Source organism: Orycteropus afer, unplaced genomic scaffold, assembly GCF_000298275.1.
Source record: "Orycteropus afer afer isolate SDZICR_OR568_19922 unplaced genomic scaffold, OryAfe1.0 scaffold00150, whole genome shotgun sequence".
NCBI lineage: Eukaryota > Metazoa > Chordata > Mammalia > Tubulidentata > Orycteropodidae > Orycteropus > Orycteropus afer.
In genome coordinates this window covers 7,073,842-7,086,294 of record NW_006921737.1, presented here as the reverse complement: position 1 = coordinate 7,086,294, position 12,453 = coordinate 7,073,842, and the positions used below count along the sequence as shown (strand labels likewise).

General features: G+C 37.0%; 1 protein-coding gene across 1 annotated transcript in view; it reads left to right on the top strand.

Moving 5' to 3' along the window:
- AKAP13 (A-kinase anchoring protein 13) overlaps nucleotides 1-12,453 on the top strand; it is a 313,928-nt gene that overhangs the window by 223,793 nt on the left and 77,682 nt on the right. Inside the window, exons 12-13 of the mRNA XM_042781685.1 lie at nucleotides 1,807-1,999; nucleotides 5,040-5,148. Of these exons, the coding sequence (XP_042637619.1) occupies nucleotides 1,807-1,999; nucleotides 5,040-5,148 (302 nt within the window). The remainder of the gene's footprint in view (nucleotides 1-1,806; nucleotides 2,000-5,039; nucleotides 5,149-12,453) is intronic.

Here is a 12,453-nt window from a genome sequence, read left to right as displayed (position 1 = left end):
TATGCATACAGCCACCAAAGGTGGAACTGTGAAACCTGGCATCTGGGTTTTGGGCTTGGTGCTGGCTTCTTTGTGGCTGGAATGCCTACTTTGTCTGTGAGCATAGCATTTTGCCTCCACTGTTAGCATCACTAACTCAGCTGAAGGAGTACAGCCTAGGAGCCGAACTGTGTACCCCTGTGCATCCTGTTTGTCTTGAATAGCTATAGATTCAGTGTTTTCTGCTCAGACTAGTCTCCAAGGTGTGGTTGACTATTCTCTGTTTTAGTCTGTCCTAAACTCCCAGCCTAGAAATTTGGAGGAAAACAATAAAGAGGAGCAAGACGGCTAAAAAGATGTACTTATTTGTTTTGGTTCGCAATACACCAGTCTCTTTAGATTCTCTTTAGAGGCTCATTGTTTCATATTGTTCTCTCAACTAAGCAGCCAGAAATTGAATTATTAAAATATATTTTGAATTAATTTTTGTGGTAAGCATAGATCTGGTTTTCTCAGGCTTTTTGAATAATTCATAATAAATTTCTTCTTCACTTAGCCTCTTTTCTTATTCCTGGTATCGAAAATGAATTTGACAGATACATTTACTTGCAGTTAGTCATGATTTCTGTTGTCATATTCAAATAAGAAAAATTAAATCTATTGCTTAATTTACCAGTTAAAGAAAATAGAGACATAAGGCCTCAGCATAATAAGCAATTTATGAAACAAACAAACAAACAAAAAAAAAGCAAACACAAACTCTTCTGGATTGGCGTAAAAGAATGTATGAGCTGTACAGCAATTAACTGAGCAGTTTGTCCTGAGCAGAGGTAACAAAATACTTCAATATACTTTCAAATCCAGTTCCACTTGGTTGTAATTAAAGATACTGTCAGCTACAAGTGTAGTTTGAAATCTGACTTGCTTTAAAGAGATTTCCATTGCAGTTGTTACAGATGGGAATTATTCCAGCTAACAGCCCCAAGGAGGACACTAGATCACTAACCTTTTTCTCTAGAAGGCTAGAACAAGTATATGAGGGTTGTATCTTCCTGGTTAGAGAAAATGCTTTTGGCTATACAAACCACAGAATCTTTATATCTGCCATCCCACTTAAAATACCAAACCCTAAGTTTGTTTTCTTTTTTCTCTTAGACCTGGTAGGTTTTCAGCTTTTTTTTTTTTTTTTTTCTTTAAAGGTGTTATATGTGCTTGTCTGCAACTAACAATTCTCAGAAAACTTGTTGAGCAATTGTTGTCCAGTCAGGTGTGCATGCACAGATGATAAAGCTCATGAGTCATACCTGGGTTTTAGGGTAGAAGCATGCCTATAAAGTTACAAAGGTCAAGAAATGCAGTTGAATGTAAAGTAATGATGGTCAACTCAAAGGGCACGAAGGCAAGTCTCCTGGTTTGCCTTCCAGAAGTTACTTATGCTAGTATTTTCTTTGTGCCATTTAATTCTTTGGCATAGTAGGGTTGGACTATGACAAAGATTACATCAGCTTGAGGAAAAGCATGTGCGCGTGTATATATATGTAGAGAGAGAAAGACTGATAAAAATCTGAGAAAAAAATCATAGATGGTTCAACATTTGGATAAGTTGAATGGGGTAAGAATTCTAAGTGTAGTATTCTTTCTCAGCATACCATGGCCTTAGGGGGAAAAGGCAGGCAATACTGATTTGTACAGTGCCCTTGTGAATAATTTTACTAAGGGACATAGAAATAATACACAAGCAAGACAGATACAGCTAGTGGGATTTGTGTCTTCCTTCTTTCTGAGACTCAGAAATAGAGTGAATTAACTCTTGTGCCCTGTGTTCAGTTTCAGTCTAGAAGGCTTGACAGGAGGGTCTGGTATCAGAAACAAGCCATCCTCATCTCTAGAAGCAAACCCTGCAAACACCAAAGAGCTCAAACATCCCTTCAGTGGTGAGGAACGGGGTGACTCTTTGATGTCACTTTCTGAGGAGGATCTGGAGTCAGGCCAGAGAGAACAGAGGATGTTTGACCAGCAGGTAAGGCTGAAACCAGGTATAGGTTACTAATTTGGGAGAATACTTTTTTATTTCCTCAAATATGACCCATACTAAAAGGCAAAAATTCTGTTAGTAGTTATGTTATTTTTCGATTGTATAATATGCACAATATAGCTGTAAAGGAAGTTTGCAGCACTTAATACTAATTTAAAAAACAAACTCACTGCCATACAGTAGATTCTAACTGATAGTGACCCCATACGGTTTCCAGGGCTGTAAATCTTTACAGAGGCAGACTGCCTTATTTTCTCCCACAAAGTGCCTGTTGGGTTTGAATCACCAACCTTTTGGTTCACAGCCTTAACCACAGTGCCAGTAGAGCTCCTAATACTAATTAAGAGACACCTTTAATCTGTATAGATTTCTGTACATAATCTATCAAAGTAAATTTTTAAAATTAGGAAAGTATCCAGGATATTAAATTGAGTTCTTCCTTGTTGTCTAAGCCTTCTTTTACTACCTCAGTGGTGAAACGAGTGTTGAAGAATGTTACATTTTAACATTACATATTAAATGTCCCTGTTCTCTAAAACAGATCCCAAGTTTCTCCTTCCTTGAAAAAACAAACAAAAATATTTTGAGTGAATGATCTATACTCCCTACCTTCTTTTTCTTACCACTTAATGATTTCTTAATTTCCACCGTTGCTATTTTCTTGAAACTCCTGTCTTAAAGTATTGGAAAGGCTTCCTTGTCAAACCATGTTCTTAATTCTTATCTTCTCAGGCCCCTCATTAACACTTGTCACTTTGGCAGTCCCCCAGGAGTTTTTGGATTGATAATTTGAATTACATACTTTTATAGTATCCTCCCCTACCCTCAGTTCTTCCCCTTCCCCCTTTTGGGCCAAGAAGATTTTAGATTAATTTCTGAGAGGATTCAAGCATACACCTCAGTTCCACCAAGTGAAACACTTCTAGTTAAATAAATTGAAAAAATGTTAAACAACCTGTTCTTTGAATAAGTGGTTGGAATTTGCATAGAAATATAATGTTTTAATTACATCTTACTACATAGTAATGCCATTACCAAATATAAATTTGGCACTGAAGGATTACTTAGTAATAAGTGTGTCATTTATGTTTATGTGAGGGCTTAAGAGAATTTAGGCCTAATGAAAATTAAATTGAGGACCTGAAAGAATTTTGCCACTTTTTTTATTTTTCCCATTTCTTCTTGGCCTGTTACTTTAGAATAAGTTAGAAAAAAATAATGAGACTGTAGAGGATATGTTTATTGGAGCAAGTAATTTGGATTTACTTAACCTAATGATAACAGAGAAGGGAAGGGAAGGAAAAAAAGGAACAATGTTTTGGTAGCTGCTGAGAGCAGCTTTGATGATAAAGGTAAAAACTACTAGAAATTCTGAAAAATAAATTGCATTTCAATGTATTGAATCATGTGGAAATCAGGTAGGTACCAAAATTGTTCATTTGTGGACAGAACCATAGACTTAGGGTCAATATATCCATTGGGATTTAGCGCAAACTTTTGTTAGAACTTCAAGCCCAATTAAATGACTTGCCTAAGGCCATATAACTAGCTATTAGTTGAACACTGTTAAGCTCAGAAGTCATGTTAATAAGGAAATGAAAAAATGTTAATTATCTAATACTGTTTATGTGATGGCTTTTCTGAAACTGATTTTTGACAGATTATCTCCCAGTAAATGATGTTAATAATAACCAGTGATGTCCTTCTAAAATCACTTTTTAATGTAGTCTTTCTAGATTAATTTAACAACATTTTAGCACCTTCCTGTACTTAGACTTCCTGGAACTCTCTACCCACCCATAGTTTTTCATTTTATGTGCAACCTCAGAGTGGATATTTGAGCTGCTTATATATCACTGATCTAGATAGGTTGCCTCCAGCTAATTTCCTGTTGAAAGACTTTCTACCTCTCAGTGAAGTGTGCTTTTTTCAGACCTCACAGTTGTATTTGAAACCGAGCAACTACCTTTGATCCCATAGTTACCTGTGGAAAACACTCTTAAGTAATCAGAAGTCTTTGGTGCAGTAGAGCCAAGTTCATACTAGTAACAGGTTTATTGCTTCCCTTCCCACATGTGAGAGTCCTCGTGGCACAGTGGTTAAAGCATTCATCTGCTAACCAGAATATTGGTGCTTTGAACTCACCAGCCGCTCTATGGGAGAAAGATGTGGCAGAATGCTTCTGTAAAGATTTACAGCCATGGAAACCCTATGGGGCAAGTGTACGCTTGCAAGTGTCCTGTGGGGTTGCTGTGAGTCGAAAATGACTCGGTGACAGTAAATTACAAAGGGAGTGGATTTATGACCATCATGGTCAGTCACCTCTTGAGATGGGCTTCCTCAAAATAAAGGAGGGAGAGGGAGCGCCTCACTACCACAAGTGCACTAGCAGACACTAGGTGACTATCATTCTGGGATACTCTAGCAGGAACTTCTACAGTTGGATTACATGGCCTTATAACTTACTGAGGCAATTAAATGATCAGTCAAATTTCAGTCACCCTCTGAAGCAGTCTAATCTTAGAAGAGATGTATTACTGCTTTGGTTTTAATCATGAAACTGTTTTTATTTCCCTTCAGTTTCCAAGTCTTACAAATCAAAATAACTTTATTTATAGCCCAAGTAAATGTCTATAATGGATATTTAGTTTTTCAGAGAACAAATATTTGTAGTTTGATGTTTCTAGTGAAATTATTTTTACCTGATTATGTATCCAGTGGATGTTTATTAAGCACTTACCATGAAACAGTGTTAAAACCACTGTAAAATGTGGATATTCTAATTATCCTCATTTTACAGATGAAAAAACTGAGGCTTACAGATGCCAACTAACATCTCTGAAGATGAGCAGTTTTTATGTGGCAGAGACATTCAAGTCTTGTCTAACTATAAAGCTGTTGCTATTAACCCCCTTTCCATACTGCGTTATTTCACTATGTTGTGTCTGAGTTTAAAATTTTGTGCTTATCTAGGAATAGGAAAGCATATATACTCAGGACCTGTTTTTCCATTTTTACTTCACAGATAAGTCACAGATCTAAACCACAGGGATTTAATTACTGCACATCAGCCATTTCTTCTCCATTGACAAAATCCATCTCATTAATGACAATCAACCATCCTACATTGGACAGTGAGTATATTCTTAAGTATACATGTTTGAACAACATTTTCCTATCATTTTTCTTACTTTAAGGCCCTGTAACGTTACCTTCTGAACTCTTCCTTGCCTCTTCCTCTGAATGAGTGGCTCAGCGTTGAAACAGAGGTGATTACTTAGAGTTCAGCTTTGGGACCCTCCTCTTCTTAGTACCAAAAAATCTCCTTAATTTATTGAATTCTTGAGCCTAAACATGTGTTTTTTTAAAAAAAACTTTTGATTTAGAATTTCAGACCTGAAGAAAAGTTGAAAAAATAGTGCAAAGAAATACCATGTATTTTTACATAGAGTCCCCAAATGCTAATAAGATACTCATTTTTATCAGTCTCCCTTTCTTCATCACTTCTCTTCATTTCTTTGAACCACCTGAGAGTTAGTCACAAATACGAAACTCCTTTTACCTCTAAATCTTTTAGCGTACAATTCCTAAAAACGGAAATATTCTTTTCCGTTACCAGAGTATAGTTATCTACATCAGGAAATTAATATTGGTGAAATTCTTTTGTCTAATGTTACAACCCTTATTTAAATTTCTCCAATTGTATTACCATCTTCTGAGTCCAAAACCCAGTCCAGAAACATAAGTAGCCATGTTTCTATAGTCCAATTTTAATCTGTAGGGGTCGCTCAGTTGATCTTTGTTTTTCATGTGCCTTCACAGTAGAGAAACCTGGTAAAACCATCTTAACCAAATTACCAGTAATAAAACAAATTAATACCATTTGCTTCCTGATGTGATGAGGAGGACACAGTAATATTTCTGTAATGTTCCTAACAAAAATGTGTAGCATGGATCTAAGTATGAGGAACCATCCGACAGACCCACTTAAGAAGACATTCTACAAAATAACTGGCCCTGAACTTTATAAAAATTCAAGTTCATTTAAAGACAAAGAAAGATTGAGACACATTTTTAGTTAGTTTAGCAAGTGCATGAGGATTACTTCTGAGAGTGATTAATGGATTCAGGACCAGTTGGCTATGAAAATTGTATAAAAATGTCATGACAGCCATAAGCATAGGATGTTTGTAAGTAAGAGATACTCACAGTCATATTTGAATTGAAGCCAAATATTTTTTGCCACAGAAAGGCAGCTGTCCTTTGAGAAATCACACTCCTTAAAAAAATACTGATGTTTTGGATTTCTGATAAGATGGAGGAATAGGCAGACAAGCAACACAGACCCTCTTCAACAAAGAAAAGAAAAGGCAATTGACAGAGATACAGAAGATAATCCTGGAGCCCTGAGCTCTGAAAGGAACTATACAGAAGTGGATTAGGCACCAACTAGTGGAAAAACCTGAATGAAAACAGTGAGTACAGAGACAGTCGGAACTGCGGACTGTCAGCTACTCTCACGGGACCAACAGCCTGAATATTTCCAAGTGTGTTGGGACCTGAGAATTGACCTAAAGATCAGCCCTGATTACCAAGGGCTGCAGGGATGACTGTGCTGGTGGCCTATGACTAGGACGGGAAGCAGCAAGGAAGGAGACAACCTGAGCTGTTGACTTTCTGCTGTCCAGAGGGCGCAGCCATTTTGAATGTTTATAAACAGCAACCACTTTGGATATTTAAACTGACCAAGGGTGCAGCCATTTTGAGTGTTTACAAGCAGTGGCCATTTTGGATATTTAAACTGACTGAGGGCGCAGCCATTTTGAATCTTCACAGGTGGCAACCATTTTGGATATTAAAGTGATAGCATTCTCATTTGGATTCCAGGGACCTAAGAATAAGCTCTGTTTGCCAAGGTCGGCAGGGACATATGAGAGGCTAATAACAGGAAAAGAGACAAGTGGTAAGTCTATAAGTGCTGTCAACCAGCAAATAGAGGAGCACAGTACCCTGCTTGTGTAGATAACATACAAAGAAAACGAAAATCGTGGGCAGGTCACTGCAACATACAATCACCAATTAAATATAAACACAAAAATTTCACAATGCCTCAGAGACAACAGAGCATCACAGTCCACATAAAGAAGCAAGATAAAGCAGGAGAAACATGGGCACAGGATACAGATCCAAAACACATCCCTGAGGAAGACACAGAATTGGAACTCCCTGAGAAGGAATTCAAAAAAATTATATTTAGGTATCTTCAACAAATTGAGAGACAGATCACGGAAAATACAGAGAAGACCCTAGAACGATTTCGAAAGACAATACAAGAACAAAATAAATGAAAAATTAGAAATGATACAAAATCTGCACACAGAAATCCAGAAGATTAATACTAGATTTTCAGAAATAGATAAGACATTGAATGGGCAAAGGAACAGAATTGAATCGATGGAAGACAGAATTAGGGAGATTGAAGACTAATACCTGAACACTTCTTTGGAAAGGGATCAATCAGAAAAAGATCAAAACAAAATGAAGAAAGCCTAAGGTTCATGTAGGATACCATCAAAAGGAGTAATCTGTGTGTAATTGGAATTCCAGAATAGGAAGAGAAGAATAAAACCACCGAGAAAATTGTTCAAGATTTGTTGGAAGAGAACTTCCCTGATATGATGAAAGATGAGAATATATCCATTCAGGAAGTCCAATGAAACGCAAACGGGATAGACCCCAAAAGAAAATCACCCAGACATATCATCATCAAATTTACCAAAACCAAAGACAAAGAAAGAATCATGAGACCAGCACGGGGAAAACAAAAAGTTACCTACAAGGGACAACCATAAGACTACACTCAGATTTTTCGACAGAAACCAGGCAGGCGAGAAGACAGTGGGATGGTATATATAAAACCCTGAAAGAGAAAAATTTCCAACCAAGAATTATGTACCCAGCAAAATTGTCCCTCAAATATGATGGTGAAATTAGGACGTTTCCAGATAATCAGAAACTAAGGAAATTTGTTAAAACCAGACCAACCTTACAAGAGATGCTAAGGACCTTTGGACAGAGAAGCAACAACAGCCAACAACAACTGACCATTAACATACGTGATATAACCCAGAAACCAACCCAGCTATGGAAGTATCCAAATAAATAAGCCTACAAAATTGTAAACAGGGAACCAGAGACATCAGCTGACAAACAAGGACAGCTACAAACCAAGAAGAGGGAAAAAACTGTCGTTACAGAACTTCTAGATGGTAGGGAAATCAAGACAACTACAAGATAGAACAGACTGTTCCAAACTTGGGAAGAAAACTATAAATCACAGGGTAACCTCAAAAGAAAAATGATAAACCTTCACATCAAAATAAAAAAGAGGACAAGCATAAATATTTAGCAAATACTAAAACAATAGTAATGAAGGAAGTGATAACATGATTCATAAACAAAACAAGCTCTGCATAGAAAATTATATGGAACAAAGAAATTGACACCACAAAAATACATAACAAAAATGACAGCAATAAATTCATATTTGCCAATAATTACATGTTTGTCAAGGGACTTATCTCTAAGATTTATAGAAGACTCTGCCTCAACAACAAAGGAATTAACTATCCAATTGAAAAATGGGTAGAACGCATGAATAGACACCTCACTAAGGAGGACATTCAGGTGGCCAGCTAATACATAAAGAGATGCTCACAATCATTGGCCATCAGGGAGATATAAATCAAAACAACAATGAGATACTATCTCACCCCCGCACTGAGGACAAGGTTCAACAAGACAGAAAATAACAAATGCTAGTGGGGATGTGCAGAGATTGGGACTCACATACATTGCTGGTGGGACTGTGAAGTGATATAACTACTGTGGAAAGCAATCTGGAGATTCCTTAGAAAGCTGGAATTGGAGATACCATTTGACTCAGCAATCCCATTACTAGGTATGTATCCTAGGGAGGTGAGAGCCAGAATAGGAACAGATATATGTACACTCACGTTCTTCGCAGCACTATTTACAACAGCAAAAAGATGGAAACAACCTACGTGCCCATCAGCGGAAGAGTTCTGGATGACCAAGCTATGGTACATACACATACTGGAATGCTATGCAGCACTAAAGAATAATGCAGAGTCTGCAAAACACTGCATAATATGGATGAAGTTGGAGGACATTATGCTGAGTGAAAAAGTCAATCACAGAAGGACAAATACAGTATTAGTTCGTTGTTGTGGAGGGTCAAGGAAAGGTGTATATATGGAGGGAAACTTTCTTTGTTGGTTGACGGGTGGGAGGGGAGGAGAGGGAACACTGTAAAAAAAAAATGCGTTGACCCACGTCACTTTAGTTTTATGTATTTCACTGTACATAAATTATATTTCAATAAAATGCATATAAAAAAATACTGATGTTTTTCATGAGTAGTTGCAGGGAAAATCTTGATAAAAAGATTTAACATTTTCATCAAAGAAGAAGTGATACTTACATTCTTTGCAGTAAAACCATCTGTTGGGGAGGCTGAAGCAAAATGAATAAACTTTCCTGCTGTTTCTGGTGTTTCATCAGTATCCACTGATTTAACTGAATTTAACGAGAAATTAAATTTAAAAGACTTGGAGGCAGAAGTCATTTCCCTTCAGTAATAGAATGCTCTATATCAGGTCATGACTTATTAGAGGCCTAATCTTTTTAATTTCCACAGTGGAATTAGGACATAATATATGATTCCAGTCTTCTTTCTCATATGGAGAACACTTTAAATGCAAATCTGGCCTGTTTGCTAGAACCAGTCTAATGATGGCTTATTCTCAAAGATACAGACATTATGTCAAAGAACTGTAATAGAAAAAACTTCTCCTGTTTTTGTTTGGTTTGGTTTTGATTTGGTGTGGATTAAGGGTTTTGCTAGTATGGAGTGAAAATTACAACTGAATAGTTTATATTGGCTTTGATGAGCCTGGGGTGATAGAGCTCTGTAGTCATAGAAATTCAGGAAAACCCATTAAGTGAGATAGTTCAGCTCAGTGTACCCTGCTTCCATGACTAGCGAGCGCTGTGGCATTGTCGATATTCTTCTCCAATAGCAACAGATAGCCAGTACCAACAGAATGTATCCCACAAAGAGATCTTTTTCCTATATTATGTGAAACATATGCTTTCCTGATGGATGAAACACTTCGTTGTTATTTTTCTTCCAAAAAGCAAGACAGATTGTGGCTGTGTTTTCAGTTGCTATCCAAACACTGTTAATAAATAATGCAGCTAACTCCCAGAAAACACTGCTATAAGGTTCCAGAATCTCTGGCACAGCTTTTCTTCCTGTAGCTGGGAAAATCTGCTCAACTCGCTGTGGAGAACTGAAATTAGCAGCATACTGCTGTCAGGAGCAGAGCTTCAAGCAAGGGTTTTATCCTTTCATCAAAATATGACACCCTCTCTCTGATTTGTAATACACATGTATTTCATGCAGGTTTGAATGATTATGTCATAAATTAGTTAAATGTTCCCTCTTATTTCCATAAGGCAGCATATACTATAATTGGAGGACTAATCAACTCTAGTGATACTACCCTAAGCTCCTACGCGTATATAGTTAAATTGATTTTCCCCAGCTCTATTTTTTTATTCTGGAAACATGATGACTCTTTGTGGAGATGTTAAAATTCTGACTGTTGAACAGAATAATAAAATTCCCGTTCAAGACCTTGTGGTAAGCTTTTAAAGCATCTGGATAACTGGCTATTTTCTCCATTTGCCACAGACTCAAATCTCTAATTCCAAATTACTCAAATACGCTATGTAATTCATCTTTGGTTGTGCTCCTCCTGTCTGAAATGTCATAATTAAAACCTACAAAGTGATTTTAAAAACTAAAGTGTTTGGTATACTTAAAATAAGTTAGCTAATCTTTTTTGTTGTGAGTATATTTAGTGGCTGTGTAACCTAGAACTAGTTACTGAAGCTCTTTGCCTCAGTTACTTCAACATTGTAAGGAGGCTTAAATGTGATGAGGCATAAATTATTGAAAATACGTAGCATATTCCTTGGCATACAATAAGCATTCCTTATAGTTCTGGAGTGTTCTAGTTCATAGTGCTCAGAATAGTGCCAGAGCTTGTTTTTCTCTGACGGCTTAAAGAAACTAAAACATATATTCCTCATTACTTTGTATAAGTGATCACTGTTGTTTGGAAACAAAATGCTTAAAATTACCCTTGTATCACTGCTTTCCAACTTTGTACCTTTACTATCTATTCTTCCTTCTATAGAAGGTAGCTGTTTTGACCCCAGTCTTTCATGGCTATTAGTTAACATTCGATTACTTCTGAAAATGTTATGTCTGCTGAGCTGTTGTCTGGAATGTCTTATTGGGTCATTTGCTAGATTAGAAAAACAGGCAAACCTGAAGCATTATTTTTAAGCTGGGATCTGTTTCAAAAAACATTGATGTAGAAGAAAATTCTGCATAAAGTAGTGACTAAAATATCTCTGTAATTTTCCAGGTGGAAGGTATACAAGTGGCAGCTTATTTAGGAACCGCAAAGAGTAGGAAAGCTGTCATAGCTCATGTCGTCAATTTGCTGACTTGTTGGGGGAACGTAATGAATCCATAATTGCTCATTTTTTTAGTGAATCAAAATTAGCATTGACGCTGCCTGTATCCGGTGGAATAATGTCTGGGAGAACTGCCTCAGAGAAGTCTCTTGGGGAAATGTGTTAGTAGCATTTCTTATTCTTGCATCAGAGAATTAAGTGTTGCCTTTGTCTCCAGGCTTGCCAGGAAACTTAGATGGTTTCTGGATACACTTAAGAATCAACTTAATTTTTGCATATGCACAGTTACTCAGTCATTACAGATGATCCATTTCCAAGACTCAACCTCATATGTATAATTTTTGTTGGCCTACACCCAGAGGATGCTTAAAACTGTAGAGATACTGCTTGATTGTGTCCCTGAAAGAACTGTAAGAATATCAGAGGCCAGAACCCATTGGCTTTGAGTCAATTCCGACTCATGGCGACCCTATAGGAGAGTAGAGCTGGCCCATAGGGTTTTCAAGGCTGCAAATCTTTACGAAAGCAGACTGACACATCTTTTTCCCATGAGCAGCTGGTGGGGTTGAACTGCTGACCTTTCGATTATCACCTGAGCATTTAACCACTGCACCACCAGGGATCCACTTATATTAGTGGCAATAATGTTAAAAGGAGAATTGTACCCAAAAGAAGTTTTAACCCTTTGTTTTGTGTGATTTGTTATCATAATAAAGGGGTGTGCACAATGGCATTGCCCTTGGGATGATTCTTACATAGTCACTCAATGGGTGTGAGTTTGCCATGCTTCCTATATATGCCTTATAATTGTAGAGTTGTTCACAAATATCAAACTATGAAAACGAAGTTGATCTTAGGATATTTAC